Source organism: Grammomys surdaster, unplaced genomic scaffold (assembly GCF_004785775.1).
Source record: "Grammomys surdaster isolate TR1022 unplaced genomic scaffold, NIH_TR_1.0 62, whole genome shotgun sequence".
NCBI lineage: Eukaryota > Metazoa > Chordata > Mammalia > Rodentia > Muridae > Grammomys > Grammomys surdaster.
In genome coordinates, this window is record NW_021604564.1 from 13,207,827 (window position 1) to 13,226,109 (window position 18,283).

The 18,283-nt window shown below is 39.9% G+C and overlaps 1 protein-coding gene across 1 annotated transcript in view; it reads left to right on the forward strand.

Annotated features, from left to right (window-relative positions):
• Tnik (TRAF2 and NCK interacting kinase) overlaps positions 1–18,283 on the forward strand; it is a 399,376-nt gene that overhangs the window by 236,632 nt on the left and 144,461 nt on the right. The window contains exon 4 of the mRNA XM_028762118.1: positions 12,161–12,286. Coding sequence (XP_028617951.1) covers positions 12,161–12,286 — 126 coding nt within the window. The remainder of the gene's footprint in view (positions 1–12,160; positions 12,287–18,283) is intronic.

Consider the following 18,283-nt stretch of genomic DNA (forward strand, 5'->3'; position numbering starts at 1 on the left):
CTACCTCTGACTAAGAAAGTATGTACAGTTGATGGTTTCTAGAGAAGGGAGAGTCAGTTTCTTTGAAGGATGTGGCTCCTGGTAGGTCTGCCAAATTTCTGAAGATGCCCCCACATCCAGGAGATTATAGGCATCACAAATTACAAAGAGGAGACAGAGTGGGAGGCAGGGGTGTGGGAGTGCACCTGGAAGGAGTTAAGGGAGAGATTGGGGTGAAATAGTGAAATGTTGTATAAAACTCTCAAAGATTAATTAAATTATTTTTAAAAAGAAGAAAAAAATTAAAGATTCTAAGGGGTCCAGAAGGAGTAAGATAGAGGATATGTAGATTGCATATGATCTAACTACACTGCATGCTTCTAAAAAGTCACCAGAAAAGAAAGAAATATAGCTCCTATAAGTAGGAATTAAAGGAGTGGGTATTGAAATAGTGAATTAACAGGATATGATATAGAAATCGAAATCTAGAATTGTGAGCCTCTATTTAGAAGTTCATAATAAATATGTAAGCCTTTTTACAAAGCCTCAACTAGAAAACAAATCAGAACTTCTTTGGCAGTTTTGCTGAAGTCATAGTAGTCAGTCATTCTTGGATTGAGTCATATTTCTGCATAATAAAATACACTTGGCAGCTTAGCGATTAATGGTTGTGATGGATCCAAGATGGCTACACTGTGGCTCAAGTTCTGTTCTGTGGCTCTGCAGAGTGAGAGCTGAGGTCCTCTGACAGCATAGATGGGACTGCATGAAGTTGGTTATTGATGTGAAGGTGGAAATGGAGCATGATGGACAGTCTCCCAGTAGAGGGTTTTCTAGGTGAGGTTTTAAGTTGTTCCAAGAACCATGCTTAGTAGTTAGTGCTGGCCACCTTGCCTGCAGTAAAAACTATTTCTTAGTTAATATAGCCTGGCATATGCAGGTTCACATGAAGGAATACCAGTTAGTCTTTCTCAACTGGGTTTTTGTTGGCAAGTAAGCCCTTTGAAAAATGATTTGACAGCTTTTCTCTCAATTGCCCCAAGGCTAACAGACAGAGAATACCATTCTGTGTTTCAGAGTGCCAGCCCATTACATAAAACAGGCACTTTATGGTCTGAGTTCTGTTCTCTTGGAGAACACATTTCAGAAGAGCTGGATACATTTCTGTGATATGGTCACAGCATTGACTCTTATTTAACCATTGACCCTCAACAAAGGCAGATGTGGTGTGTACAGCAGGAAATAGGTTTATTATTGTCCTGCTGTCTGAGGCAAGATCCAGTGAGCTTAGCATCATGTTCCTGCCTGTGACTATCAGTAACAGCTTTTCCTCTCTTAAACTCTATGTTCTCTTTAGAAAGCAATCGATTCAATTTTGTGGTGTTGTCTTTTGTGTGTTATGGAACCCAGTGCAAACGCTTCTCAACAATTATTTTAATTGGGCTCATTATGGTTGTTCTGTTCAAAGCTGAAATGAGTTCTCAAAGGTCGTCTTTGTTGATTGTGTTCTGTGACCTACTGCAAAGTGACTGTAGTTTATTGCAATGAAATTGATGAGGCCATAAGCTTGAAATTAATTTTCAAATTCTTGATTTTATCCTAGAATCTTTCCTTTTATATAAAACAGTCACAAAGAAGACTAAATCTAGTGCTTACAGCCTTCCAGTTTTAGCACCACGACACTGCAAGATTTGCCAAATTGGCTTCAGAATTACAGCTTATGCTCCATCTTGGTCTTCGGAGTCCTTTTCAGTTGCCTAAATCATTATGAAAAGTCTGTTTTCAATACCTTGTGAAAACTCCCTCACCACTGCATTTGCAACCCCAAACTTACCTAAGAAGACCTGACCCATTTAGAATGATAACTCTCACAGTGTGCTGTCAGCATCACTGGGCCCTCAGTAGTTCTGTGGTGTCCACAAACAGATTTGCACCTCTGCTATAGAATCCCCTTGGATTTCCCCTTCTTTTATATTTTCCTTAAGAGATGCTGGAGCGATAGCTCAGCAGTTAAGGGTATATAGTGTTCTTTCAGAAGACCTAAATTTGGTTCCTTGTACTCACATTATGGGCAGCATATCTCTGACCTTCATGAACATCTGCACTCACACATATATACTCACATGAAGACACACATGCATATATGACATTAAAAATGATAAAAAAAAACTCTTCAAAAAGAAAGAAAGCTGCCACACTACCAAAGATAAGGCTTTCTCTTCCTGGGATTTTGAATCTACTTTCTTCTGGCTACCAAGTGTGAGACCAAGTGTCTTTGATTATAAATGTTCCCGTTCTTTAATTTAAATCATTGGTGCAAATTAATGACAGCCTAAATTGCATCTAGCACAGAATGACATAATAATTTCTAAGCTGACTTGACATGTTTACATTAGTCAAGGCATCTTGAGTTGCATTACCATCTCCATTCACACTGAAGGAAGCTGAAAAGGGAATTTACTAGCTAGTGTATATTTAAAACCCACACTCATGGAACTCAGCAAGGTCCAGAAAGACACGTGGTATGGTGTGAGTTCTGTCTCTGGAGTCCACTTTGGCTCAAATTTCCTCATTAGTATGAGTCTCCATTAAAAAGTGCCGGAATGTATAAGCGTGGCCTTTCTTGAATCCACACGCTCCCTCTGTTCTTTTCAGCCACGCCTGGACTGGATACTTGACTCTGCAAGTACCATAGGGAAGGTAATTCCTCAAAGGGGAACCTGAGAGAAAGGAGAGAAGTAAGCAAGGAGGTGATTGGATAGATTAAAACGGGGATTCCATTCACACCCAAGTGTCATAGTTCACATTATGTGTCTTGGAATCATAGTGTGTTCAGACTTACTTGCTTCTTAAATGTCATAGTTATGTTTTTATATTCTAGCCCCAAATAAATGATATTGGTGGCTAACACTGATGGAAAATTTCCGAAATTACTTTAAATGCTGTGTGTGCATTTATATATATATTTAATATTTATATAGTTCATGTATATTATATATATTTGATTCCTTCAATTACTTACAAAACAGGTTATTTTAGTTTGTCCCATTTTAGGGATGCGGAACCCAGACATATTGAGTAGCTTACTCAATGTAGCATGGCTATTAAAGTGATATGCAATTTAATACCACCTTTCATCACACACTTTCAACCTCAGAGCTGCAGGTCTACACGGTAGAAGGGTATTTACTGATAATTCTGAGTAAATATTTTCTCACTGGTATATTTAATAAATACTTCTACTACTTTGTGACAGATACTGAAAATTTAAAGATGAAACAATATGATCATTCATCTGAAGAGGACCTCATGCTAAGCATAACCTTATTCCAAATATCTGGAAACAAAGATCGTATAAAATTCACAAATAAAGTTGTCCATCTTCTTTGATGGGTCAGTTATCTGAAGCTAAACCCAGGATATCCCACAGTCAAAGATATTTCCAACCAAGAATACAGAGTACCAAAAGCTGAGACAGCATGTTCGGGAAATCATGTATCATTTAGTTTTGACGTTTAAAAATATCAAGAAGAGATTGATACAAGATAAATCTGAACAGACACCTCATAGCTCAGTGGTTAAAAGTCTATACTGCTCTTGTAAAGGACTCACATTTGGTTACCAGCATTGATGCTGGGAACCTCACAGCTGACTATAATGCCAGGCCTAGGGGATCTGTCTCTGAGAGCACCTGTACATATACTCGCATGCACACAAGGACATACAAAATTTAAAACTAAAAATACATCTTAAAAATAGATGAATTGGACAGATTGATCCAGATCATGAAGGGATTTAATACTATGACAAGGTTTTCAAGTTTTCTTTCTTCCCAATACACCACTTTGATCAAATAGTCCTAAGGAAAAACAATGTACACATGAGTTAAAAGAGGTTGTTTTTTTTTTTCCTGTTAAGAACTGAGTTTAGAAGCCTGTAAGTCTTGATCTCTTTCCCAAAATAATGCCAGACCAAAAACAAAGAACAGAGCTTGTGAACAGTGGTGGAGTGGTGTGCTTTGCCTGCTGGAAGGATCCCCACAAGCCCAGCTTTCTAGAGTTCCCACTTCTGCCTTTTTGAGTCCTGCTGATGCCCTGTCTCTTTTGGAAGACTGCAGTAGAGGCTTTCCCCGGTGGGGCCAGTAGGATGCTTTGCACACTGTCAAAGGGCTCAGTACATGTTTGCTGAAATGACCACACACACACACACACACACACACACACACACACACACACAAAATTCACTGTATATGGTTCAGTAAAGTCAAGGATACATACTGTTCCCTGTACGTTTGGTTCTTTACTCCCAAAGTGGGGATGTTCTATGTCATGATTAATAGCATAACATATACTATTAAGCACAATGGCCCAGAGCAAAGTAAAATGACTAACACAGTGCTTACTTTGAGCCAAACACTACTGTTGTAATACACAAAACTCAAAGAAGCCCCCTAAGCGGATATTGTCATTATTTTCATTTGACAAATAAAGAATTGAAATTTTAAAGCTTAAGTAATGTTAACAAACTTAACAGATATACAGATGTCCCAAGCTTGGCTTGAGGCTAAAGTAGAATCTGCTGTATAGTGCATGTTACATATTATATCCTTAAACATGATTTTAATTAGTCCTGGCGAACACAGACTGAACAAGGCAGAGTTAGGTAAGCATGAAGAGTTTTTTTAGAATTTGCACTGAGGTTTCGTACTTGTATGTGGGTCAGTAGCCTGTCCTGTAAGCTCCATGCCATATCTGAGTTAGTCTGTGTGACTATCCTGTGCTCAGTTCTGGCTTGGTCACCTAAGTGACTGTGTTTCTAGCCTCATCCTGAATAATAAGCCTCTTTCCAAAATTAAGGACTACATGAGATGCAAGAAAGACAGTGGGGCCAAATTCTGGAAACTGAAAACTGAGACCATTCACCTATAAAAGAAAGAATGAATTGCTATATTCAGTGTCAATATTTAGTGGCAGACAGGGACACAACAGTGCAGAATCTTAATATTCCAACACCCTCAAAAGACTAATTCTTAAGCAGTAACTTTAGTCAAAGAGTCAATTCGCTTTCAAGAAGCAGGCAAAATATTGAGGGAAAATTAAAGAGAAAACTAGCTGTGTAGGTAGAAAATGTCCCTTGATAAAGTGACAGCTAAGTGAGATTTACAGTAGAGGAAGGCTTTGGTTAGGAAAGAAAAGGAATTCAGGAAGGGCACACCCATATATGAAACTATCCCAAACCTAGAAATGCCCTCCTGAGGCTCACCTACAGTAGAGACCTTAGGGACCTCGCTTGTAAGATTGTTCAAGTAGATGTCTTTAATACGCAGAATATTTCAATGAAGTACATGATACACCTTTTCAAAGGGAAAAGATACATTGCTCAGCCTTCATTCTTCCCTCTTCCTTTGGGACTAGTTCCTGGGATGTGGCTGGGGCCTTGTACTGCATGCACAAACATGGAACACCAGCCACACACTCCACACATATACTAGCACCTGCCCTTTCCCACGCACAGATTGTTAATGCAGAGCCTGGCATGGAATGTAGTAGATGCTTCATAAAATAAAATACAGGAACAGATAGAAGAGAGTAGAGAAGATGAAAAAAGAAGAAAATCAGTCCAGGGTGAAATCCAAGTTGCAGGTCACAAAACCATGGCAGTTACTTTTCCTGACAACCACAACCAAAGAGGGACATTGCCAGTGGCAGAGTTTTCCCAGGTAGAAAAGGTCACTCACTTCAATTCCAATAGCTGTTGGTTGAACTGGTGGCTTAGGACACTTGAGAATACAGGCCTCTCATTTCTAGTAGATGTCAGCCAAATAACTGAGTGAATGACATGATTATCAGGCCTGAAAGAGAGACCCATGGAAAGAGAAAAACCCTATAAACAATCAGTCCTCCTGACCAGACGTCTACCTGAGAGACTCTAGTATATACTGGGTCTATTGCTTATCCCCACTGGGCTACACTTCCAGGTGTGAATAATACCTCTTTCTTCATATACTTAGGCTGAGGATTAAATCTATTCACTTGTAAAGTGCTTAATATAGAGAGCATGGTATCATTTCTGTGTCTCTCACAGACGCATTTTCATCTTTCCATGGCATGGTGGTCCTCTTAGGAAGCAATCCACAATACACCATCTGCATAAGAACCTTGAAAACCATGATTTCAGAAAAGTGACTTCACTCCCAAAGGCCTAAGTCGAGCTTCCCCCTTCTCTTCATCAGTGACATCACTGCTGTTTCATCATTGAGCTTAGCTCAAACTTGTGTTTCTTGATGACAATGATACCAGCTACCCCATACTCTCATGATGGCATTTGTGTATGTGTGTATTTGTTGTGCATTCTTTTTCTTTGTTTTTTGTTGTTGTTTTTTAATTCTGGTTTGTTTGCTTTTTTGTTTTCCTGTTTGGAGAAAGTGGAGGGGCATGCAGTTGGATGGGTGAGGAGGTGGGGAGGAGGATGAGGGAGGAAAAAACTGTGATCAGAATATAATTATAAAACCTGTATTTTCAATATAAATAAATAATAAATAAACAAAATACCTTCAGCCTGCATGCTATACATCAACTTTGAGTATACTAAAAAATGCCAGCCTTCTTTTTGGCATGGTGTATAGCCCTACTCATACACAGAATACAGTCATATGTATGAAAATTCTAATGGCATTTCCAGGCAAACAGTTTGAAAATAACATTTGTAACTATTTCAAGAAATGTAAATTTTGACTCTGAAACAAAAAGACAGTAAGATATTAAAGATGATGTGACTTTAGATTTCATAAATTGGAAATTTATATTTCTTTGTTGTTGTTGAAGATATTTTTTTTCATATAATATATTCTGATCATGGTTTCCCCTCTTCCAACACCTCCCAGATCTCCCTCCTCCACAACCCACCCAAAATCCATGCCATATTTCTCTCTCTTTAGAAAACAAACAAGCAAACCACAGAATTTAATAAAAACAAAAAATTAACATAGAGAAAGCACAAGAAACACACACATACATATACATGTACACATAGATACACATCTACACATACATACACACACACGCGCACACACACACACACACACACACACACACACCACAAAATCAGAAAACATAATACATAAGAATACAAGAGCGGAAGACCAGTAAGATAGAACCATCCGAATAAATATGAGGCCATGAGACAAAAAGTCTCCACAATGCAGTGATTTCATTCTGGCCAGCTACTGTTGGGCGTGGGTCTGTCCCTAAGTGTGGTTATTATATCCAATGAGGCTACATTGGAGAAAACTAATTTTTCCTTTGCAAGCAGATGTCAATTGAAGATAGCTTCTTGGTCAAAGATGCTAGCTCCTGTCCATTTCTCCATCTCAGCACTGAAACCCCACCTGGCTTGAACTTGTGCCGGCTCTGTGCATGCTGCCACAGTGCCTGTGAGTTCATATGTGCATCGGTCCTGTGTCTGGAAGACGAGCTCTGAGGGGTGGGATTTGATGGATGCAACCCATTTAGTGCTGAGGGTTCCAAGGTCTCTATATCTGTCTCTGTCTCTCTGTCTCTCTGTCTCTGTCTCTCTCTCTGTCTCTGTCTTTCTCTCTCTCTCTCTCTCCCTCCTTCCCTCCCTCCCCTCTCCACTCTCTATCCCTCCCTTCCTTTTCCCTCCCCCCCCCCGAAATACCTGGCTGTGGGTCTCTGTATTTATTCCCATTTGTTGCATGATGAAGATTCTCTGATGATGGCTGAAGGAGGCTCTGATCTGTGAGTATAACAGATTATCATTCATTAGGTTTCATTTTATTATTACTGCTTTTGGACAGGTAGTGTTTGGTTTTACCCAAGTTGTCTAGCCTATCTAGTCTCTGGTTTTTGTTTACCCAAGCAGTGTTGGGTTGTGGGTTCCATCTCATGAAGTGGCCATCAAGTCCAATCACATGGTGGTTGGTTACTCCCACAAGCTTTGAGCCACCATTGCCCTGGTATATTTTGGCAGGCAGGGCAGATTGTGGATCAGAGGTTTCGTGGTTCAGTCAGTGTTTCTGCTTCGATTTTGATGGTCTGCAGAGTACCTTCCTGTACCAAAGGCACTAGAATGTAGGGGTGAAGGTTTTCTGTAGGCACCAGCTCAGATTCTCCATATTCAATGAGTTGTATGGGTGCTGTTTTCAGCAACAGAGCCTTGCTCTCAATTTGTGGAGAGCAACCTCTTCTATTGGCAACAGCCTGGATTGTTTGGGGATTTCTGCATTTGTGTGACTTTTACTTCCCTATAGACTTGGTGCAGTTCTATTCCTGTTCCATGGATTAAGAGTTAGACATTGGGCTAATACTTTGTTTTAGAGGACAAGAATATTGCACATTGTATTAACTTCATTTTAAAATCCTATTATACAGATACTCAAGCAGTGTTTCCCTATATTATAAATACGCAATGTTAACCACCGCCATCATTTCTTGAGATCTAAGTAAAAAGTTTTGTATGGTAACAAGCTCCTTTAAGTCAAGGAACAAAATCAGGTTCTCCCTATGTTTCTAAGCTCTTTCTATTTAGTGCTTTGTTTTAGTCAGCATGAGTAATTGCACTTCTGTATGATAGTTTTCTAGTTACGGTAACTGGCTTTGGAATCCTTGCCCAGTCTAGAAGTGAATCTGAACCCTAATATTTACAGTGAGTGTGCTGAGAAAGTTACTTAACCTCTCCAGGTGTCATTTACCTCATTTGTAAAAATCAAATCCTTAGAAACAGCTCCTACATCAAGCTACTTGGGGTCATTAAGAACACTACATTAGGACAAGTACACAGAGAGTCAAAGCTCACATTTTTAATCTTTGGAAACCATACAAGGGAAGGAGGAGAGAACCTCTATACAAAGTTGTTCTCTAACCTGCACAGATGCACGCTGATACAAGTATGCCTATGCATCACAAATACACACACACACACACATACCACTACCACCACCACCACCACAATCACCACCACCAGTACCAATAATAAATAATAATAATATGTCATATATACACTTTAAATGTTAAGACAGTGCACACACAGGTCCTTGCTCTGGCATAGAGAACATTACATAAAGCTCCTTTGAGCTGCATTTTAGGACCATAATCCTCTGCACACTGTTGGAGATGCCTAGCTTCCAGGTTTTGCCATGGCATGTCTCTTAATGTCCCATTGGCCCAACTGGTTACCTGCCAGGTTCAGCTTCAAGCAGAGGAGTAATGAGCTCTCGGTGGAGAGGCACCAAGTGTCATGGTCACTCCTTTCTGCTTACTGTAATTATTAGACACTAATAGACCCCTCTGATTATATGGGGCCAAGTAATTGTTCTGTTGATACGAAAGCTATGCTCAAGTCAGAACTTCATCATTTTGGTAGCTGCTTAAATGTGTTTCCTATTTACCTCCACAGCTGAAAATAACTGACACCAGGAGGCTTTAAATGCCATAGCTGAAGTTAACACAATGAATCAAACTAGGCTTTGAAGTCTGGTTGAAGTGATAGATCTTCATGGGATAGTGGACTTGGCTTATTGGATTACTCTCTTCTTAAAGTTGAAACAATTTAGTTCCATTATTTGATTTTCAGTGTGGTTCAGTGGTCATTAGTTTCTCCGTGAGCTTGTTTCCTGTACTTATGGCTTAAGATGTAAGAATAGTTTGTTTATAAAATAGAGAGTGTCCTACCAATTCAAACTATCAAGTCTAAGGTCAAGGAGACAGTTCAGTCAGTAAAGATGTTGCAAGCATGAGGACCCGAGGTCAATCCCCAGGACCTATGTGCTCTGATGTCCATGTAATCTCAGTGCTGGAAGGCAGAGGTGGATGGATCCTTGGGTTTACTGAATATCCAACTTAGCCTTTCCACTACACTCCAGGCCAGTGAGAAAGCCCATATGAAAAGTAAAACGTGGGTAAAATCTGTGGAATGACACCTAAGGTTGTCCTCTGACCCTCATTCTCCCACCCAAGCACATGCATACAAGTATACACTGACACACATTAAACAACAACACCAACAGCCCTGTTGCATCTAATTTTAGCCTCAGATGCTCTCATCCTTTGGGGAGTATTATGCCTCTTTTCTCTCACTGGGACATACTGTGAGACCAAAGTGCTTCCAGCAGATTTGTATAAACTCCTGTTGTCCGGCTGGAAGCTTTGATAAATGATATGCTCACTTACAAGGCTATAGAAGGTTATATTGGAACTACATTACCATGACCCAGAGGCCTGGAATTGGTTTTGGAATGAATGAAACTTAAACTTAAAATTCAAGTGACTGACACTCTTGTCTGGTGAAGCTTGTTATCTGTGATTTTTTTTTTGTCAGACATGGGAAGACTAGCCACTGTGTTTATTTTGTATCTAACTTTGCAATCTTCATATGCCTTATGTAGATAGCATAGAAAACTCAACTTGCAACATCTGCATTTCATTATTGCTGTGAAAACTTAGATTCCAAAACAGTTAAGTTACTGTTGTGAGATCTATCAGCTCAAAAGGGGTAGACTCCAAACCTAGTGTGTACCCCAGCTCCTCATCGCTCTGCTCTGACCACAAACGCAATACTTATCATTTCTTCATGGCCATGATTGATTTAGCTTACCTTTACACAGTGATACTGACTTCCTCTGACCTCCATTCTATTTATTTGAGATTCAGTTATGTACTGGATGCCACTGTGGCTTAACTTCTCTTAATGACATGGTAAGCCATCTTCAGGCACATCTATCTTCCATGTTCCTGTTGAAGATTCTGGAGGCAGGCAGCAAATACTTGTAGAACCTGCCCGACTTTCAAGTTCTGCCTACAGTGAGACTGTCAGGTACAGCAAGAAAGTGATCTATACCTCTCATTACCTGCATAATTCCCCCTTTTAATGGAAGCAGCCACCAGTACCCCCAGGATGGTTCTTCATCTTTTGAATGAGACTTCCCAAGTAATGACACTCACATCTTACACAGAGAATTCAAAAAAGCTGATGTGTATCACAGTGTAAGAGTTGATGTCTGAAGCAGAGGAGAGTTACATCTATGCAATAGACACTCAGTATCAGTACAACTATAGCACAGTTTCACACATACACACACACACCTCATATGTGTGAAGAATCATTGAGGGAGAAGAAAGGATTTAGAGGTGGGGACCTTGCATTGCCTGAAAGACTCAAGGAAGACATTTGTCCTTGGGGACTATAAATAACATCTCATCAGTATTAACACATTAAAGTTATGTGAAAGGAAGTAGACAGCACAATAAGTGGTTCTGGAAGGATCCTGCAAGGTCATACATGTAGGCTATGCATATGGATGGAAGGCTAAAGGTGCTGAAACATGTGTCATGGCTTCTTGAGTTGTGGTAACATAACATCTTATACTCAGAGATAGTCCTTGCTTACTAGTCCTTTGTCCTAGAGAAGAAAATACTGTCTGGCAGTCCAACTGAAGGATACAGTAGTAAGGTCAGACAGTCCAACTGATGAACACACATAAGGTTAGACAGTCCAACTGGAGTCCACACACATAAGGTCAGATTGTGGTGAGCACACAGGTGCCCTCCAGTATTAAGTCTGTAGACTCTTAACTGGAAACTGAATGAAATATGTAAGTCAGGAAACGTAGTCTGTGGAGTCTTTTCATGTCTACACTATGTTCCCCCCATCTCCTTTCATGTTGAGCTTCATGAACGTGATAAGGACTCCCGCTTTGTGAACTTCTTCAGATCTAGAGAACTTGCCTTGCTCCCTCTCCTATCTGACTTTCATTGCCTTCCTTCAAGGCACTTCAATAAAAGGTCACTTCAAAGAAACCAAACCTAATAAAATGTAAATCCGAGGCCAAATGTGTTTTTCCTTTCTTTGTCCTCAGCCTTCCCCAGGTGATGTGATCAGCAGTGTGTACCAGAGGGAAAGGCTTCCCTGAAGCTGATTGTAGGTTTCACCGGATAGCCTCCATGAGAAGAGATGGACTTTCTTATGTCCCTCCAGGCAATGACATGCTTGTCTATTAGCTATAGCAAAAGAAGACCCCTTTTTGCTACCAATGTTTAACCAAACAGCATAATAATTATTTTTAATCAACTAAAGAAAAGACTGATAATTGCTATCTATAGCAATGAAGAATAGAATTCTCCGAATAACTGAATGTTCATGTCCACTATTTATTGTTCTCACACAGGATGAAGAGGAAGAAATCAAACAAGAAATTAACATGTTGAAGAAATATTCTCATCACAGGAACATTGCTACATACTACGGTGCTTTTATTAAAAAGAACCCTCCGGGCATGGATGACCAACTATGGGTATGTAACATTGTTCAAAGAGCATTTCTCTAGCCCTCTGGCAAGACTTGATAGAGTGACTGTACATTTGAAACACTTAGCCCTGTGATTTGCATAACATTGGCTTTTCAAAGTTTTCTCCCATCTTCTTGAATATGTATTTTTCATTATCCCTAAATCTTTCTTCTCTCTCTCTCTTTTTAAAAATAAATATTTTCACTTATTTGATGGGGATGTGCTTGTGAATGCACACATGTGTGTGCAGGTATGTTGAGGTCAGAGGTCATTTTCCCATTACCCTTTCTTATCCATATTTGTATGGGCCATGCCCAAATCTGCTTGCTAATCCCTATTTCCTCCTCACCTATTACCTATCTTTTATTGCATTTTTATTGTATTTCGGACATTATGCTACTTACTATCTGAATTCTATGATTTGTTCCCATACACTGATGTAGTTTCAGCAGACCAATTTCTTATTGGTGGAACTGTGATTTACAGGGACGATAATCAACTATCCCAAACTCTGTGTGGTGGAAGGAAGCCAAGCTGTAACTTCACTCTGGCTGATTATGTATTACAATATGTAGATGACTGCAATCATAGTTTCAAGTCTATGAATGAAATACCTAACATGATGTCTGATACCACTGTAGGACCTCAGTAAAGGTGCTTTGCTTTTCCTAAACACCCTACCCAGTAGCTTTGTGCCCCAGTCCTTGTGAGCACTGATTGCCTATCCCACCAATGGTGATTGAAAGCCACCAACTCACTGTGTACTGTGCTCTGTGTAGATTGTATTTCTTTGTCTTTGTAACTTCTTACATTGGAACTTTTCATCCTTAGTCCTCCAGTGGATACAGAACCATCTTGGTTCGATGACATTAAAAGGGAATTGCCTCCTTTGACAATGTTATGAATTAGCCTCAAGTGTAGCCCATTCAGTGGACTGTGGACAACTTGATCTGCTTCTCTTCTTCTCTTAAATCTTTGTTTCTCTCATGTGGTACTGTTGGAGTGATGACTCTTAAGATTGATGCCTTGCTTATCTTCTGGGGCCCCGGTTATGTGTCTAACACACAGAACTCCTTGAGTGGGTGTCTCCTAAATACCAAGGACTATGGTACACTGTGTAACTCCAATGATGTATGGACATTTCTCTAGGCTCAGTCTTGGATAAAAGCTATTGTGATGATGAATATGACATTTGAAATCCAACCAAGATGGGGGTAGGGGGGAGGAAGCATCCAGTGTTTTCACATGCTGACCAGAAAAGACGTGATGATGTTAGTGTTAACAAGAGTTCATTCCACATGATACTGAATATTCAACCATCAGAGGTAAAGAGAAATGCTGGGAAATTCCCCCCATAGGACACAACTCCAAATGTAACATAAAGGTACACTATAGGGCAAATAAGGCTTGATGGAAGTGATTTATATATTGTGTGGTTTCCGAATACATTCCGTTTAATTGTAACAGTAGTCTCTCGATGTATAGCAATGTGCACGTGAAAGTTAGAAAATGAAGAGAGAGGGGAGAATGAATGTGAATACGTAGTCTGAGGAGCCACACCAAAGGGATACACGGCAAAATTAAACCTTGAGAGACTTGATTATGTAAAAATGATCACAAAAATACAATAGAGATGTAAGTCACTAATTTAGGAAGAATGTTTCATATATGATGAGCAGAATATATATAAAAGCCTTCAGATATGATGGGCTTGTACAAGTCAATGGGGACAAAGAGGAAACTACCAATGAAAAAAACACATGAGGGTCAGGACAACGGCTACAATGCTAACAATCAGCTGCCAATGAACATGTTGTTTGATTTGTTTATTTATTTTAATTTATTTACTTTACATCCCACTCACTGCTTTCTCCTGGTCACTCCCCCTCACAATCCTCCCCCCATATTCCTTTGTGTGGCTGGGGGCTCCCCTGGGTATCTTCCTGCCTTGGCACATCAAGTCTCTGCAGGATAAATATGTTTTTTAAATGTTTCTCAGGAACCCCAAGAAGAGTTTGGTACAACTTCCTACCTATGAGATGAGAAAATGATTCGCAGTACCTACCCATTCATCCCTAGTTTTCTCAGAAGTGTGTGTTGCTATAGCTTAACCCAAGAACAGAATACATACAGGCCACACACACACACTCATACACACACTCACACACACACACACACACAGTCTCTCATACAGAGAGAGAGAGAGAGAGAGAGAGAGAGAGAAATACATGTATACAAATACATGTGTGTATGTGTATATACACATTCATTCATAAATATAGCAAAGAAAGTTCCTTAATTTTGAACCAGTATTGCTGTAAGCAGAAATTTATTGAAAGTAAATACTTACATAGCTACATAAATAAATTAACTAATAAAAAGTTCACTTAACCGTATGATTAATCAAAATATAGATTCGTTCTTATAAATGGATGAACATTAACTACTATAGTAAGATTCTAAAATCTTTCTTAAAGATTATAAATATACTATCATATCATTTCATTTTTATAAGAAAGGAAACACTATATGTTTATGTATATGTTGACATTGACAAGATTGAGATCTCTGTGCTAGACACACACCAGTGATGAGGAGAACGTGTACATTTAAGGATCATTTCAGTCTTTTAAGTTTTTGTTTTATTTTATTTTATTTTATTTTATTTTATTTTATTTTATTTTATTTTATTTTATTTTATCTTATCTTATAGACAGGGTCTCTGTGCTTAGCTCCAGCTGCCCTGGACCTCACTAGATAGATCAGGCTGGCCTTTAATTCCCAGAGATCCACCTGCCTCTGCCTCCCAAGTGCAGGGATTAAAATAGCCCAGCACGACTATGCCAGGCTATTTTAATTTTATTCTAAATTTTATTAATTAAAAAGTAGAAAACAAAACAAAATAACCAGCCCCTAAAACTCTACAACTCAGTGTTAGAGTAGCCATTGGAGATGGAAGTTGTGGAGCGTCACATTGGATTTTATGCTTTCTCTACTGAATGTATTTTTATGCATATATCTACCATGAAAATCCAAAAATTCCATGATAGAGTTAGAACTAGAAAACCAATTAGCTTTTTGTCCTCTTTTGTAGCTCACGTCTTTCACGTGCATTGAGTCCTTCATCATCCTGTAATAGTTAGCTCTTTACTCTTGCTCTGTTTTTCTACATAGTACACTGTACTCATCTGGCATTTGTTCCCCTATATACACATTATTGGCTTGGTTCTATAACTGAGCGATAGCACTCAGTAGCTTTCTTTCTGAGATTGGATAATTCCATTTAGTACAATACATTCTAAGCCCACCCATTTTTGTGAGACATACCCATGTTTCTCTCCCACGTATAGCTTATGCACCTTTCCTGCGGTTCCTTTTACTGCCTCTCCTGGGACTGTCCTAGCTCTTAACAATGACAGACAGGATATGGATTGTGCCTTTTGTTTCTTTGTTTCTCTTCAGCTTCTGGGCAATAGGAACTGAAAAAACACATCTATTTGTGAGTGGGAACAGCATCACTGGTACAAGCCTGGTTGCCTAGGTGATTTCTGAGTGTGGCTTCCTGAGGGCCTGAAAGCTCAGTGGAATATAAAGAAAGTGCATGCACCAGAACGCTTTTGTGTCTCAAAGACTTTCTGCACTGTCTGGAACCCAGCATTTTGGCGTTGTCCTGTATGCTGTGAGCTACAACCAATGGCTATAGAGAATCACTCCGGTCTTATTCCAGTTCATTGTCAAGCCCTGGGGGTGTCCTTGTGTGCCCTGGCAGTTTTTGCCATCCCCAAAAGATCCATTTCCCTCTCACATCCTGTGTGCTTGAGATGGAGCCCACTGCCTTGTGCAGGATGGGCAAGTTCTGTTCTGACTCCCTCTGCCAGTTGTATTGAGGTTTAACTGGGAAGCTTAGTATTGATGAGGATGAGGAGAATGGAATGCTTGCCCACTGTTGGTGGGGTTGTCAGTCAGCCATTGTGGAAGACCCTATGGAGGATATCATCCAATAATTCAGTCTGTACAAAATAAGAGGCATCTGTACACACTTGTTCCTTCACGTAAGAATTATTCACAATGCAGGAGGAGGGATGGCAATTTTATGCAACCTGTGGTCAGGGCTATAGTGCCAACTAAGGGTAAGCATGAATTAGCCATCATGGTAAGCTAACCCCTTTCTTGAGTTTGGTGATGGAAGAAGTAATGGCCTGTGTCTGTTGGTTTGGGAAGCCTCATTGTTCTGAGCACTCCACTAGCAATCTTCTGGCAGCATCTCTGTCAGTGAGGCTAAGGTCAGGCCAGGAAAACTGTCCTAAGGCAAGAGCATAATTTATTCTTATAATTGCACTTTTCTGTGAAACAAAACTAAAGAAGAGTTGGGGAGGGGGAGGTCCTTGCCTGCTGTGACAGTGGGCAAGCTAGTCTGGGCACTGCTGGAGAGCTTACCCTGCTAGCATGGGTGTGAGAGAGCTGGCGAGCTGACAAACTTTGCTACCATCCAGTTCCAGGGCTTTGAGTTGCCCCAACTCAATGTACCAACCCAACATATACCTATGAACTAACTGCTGGAGCATGTGAAGGGGCCAGCCTTGCAGATCCAAAGATGCGGGATCTCCATAACACAGGGCAACAACAGGATATCCTAGAGGAGTGCCAGTGAAGATCCAGTATTGATAGCGTAGCAGATGCCACAGGCCTTGAAACAGACCAATGACTCACTGCAATGAACATTTACAGGTAAAGCTGTGTAGACAGAGGGTATATTGTGTGACACACTGCAGCTTCCATGATAAGATCTTTCTATCTTATTTAATTTTATTGAGGGTGGTGCAAAGGCAGAGGGGTGGATTCAAAGGGATGGGGAGATGAGTGGGATTGGGTACATAATGTGAAATTCAAAAGAATCGATAACAAATTTTTAAAGAACCCAATGTCTTACAACACTTACCACCTCCTTACCAGTTCTCCAAGATCTGTTAGTATAACATGATACTATGGCAATGTTAACAATGCTGTATTGTTTCATTGTATTTGTAGCCATTTTACATGTTAAAGATGATTACCTCTGCTGTACAGATTAAAAAATTGGACTCAGAGAAGTTAAGAGCTTTGTCTGAGGTCTCAGAGCTTATCAGTAATGAAGCCAGTAAACTAGCCTACTCCAGGGTCTGTGATGTCAGAATCAACTCAGTGTCTTTCTCCTTTGATCATGAAAAAATGGCTCCACTATCAAACTTGGTGTCCTGGATGAGGCTAGAGCTTTATGTTTCAATAATCTTATACTGAAAGCTAAGTATGGTAGTACTAGGCAGCAGAGGCAGGGGGATCTCTGCAAATTCCAGGCCAGTCAGGGTGAGGCCTTATCTCAAAATAATAAATAAGATTTTGGTCTTATGTTTAATCTTTACTCCTCAGTTTCTCATATATTCAAAAAGAACAGTGAAACTTCTCGGCTATTAAGGCTGCTATAAAGCATAAATACATATTTATGGAAAACCACATTAAGCCTTTTGGGAATGTCTTATCAAATAATTGCAAAGGTCATAGATAGTTGATTCTTCAGACTACTGGCAAATTTGCAAGGATCATGTTAGTATAAAAATATGTTTTACAGAGACAGCCTACCCAGCCAAGAGTAGCACTTCCGAATATGCATTATCTGAGTTCAGCCTGATTGCATGAACTGTTCCTCAGATATCCCTTTAGCCATGGCTGGGGTTTGGAGATCTGCAATACATGTCTCACCAGGGGACACATATGTAGTGGCAGGCTTCTGATTGAATTGTAATCTGTGCGGATTCTATCAGGTCTATTGTAGAGATAAACTCCTGTTTGGTATCAGCTCTGTAGAAACACAACCACTTCTGATAATGGTGAAGTAATTCTCCTTTATCAACTACTCAGGGCCTTGTCCGGAAATCAAAAAAGGGAGCTCTTTCAATAAAGATTCTTATCTCTGGGAAACAGCGCCACTCTGACACTCAGCAACACCGTCTCTTCTCTCTCTACCAC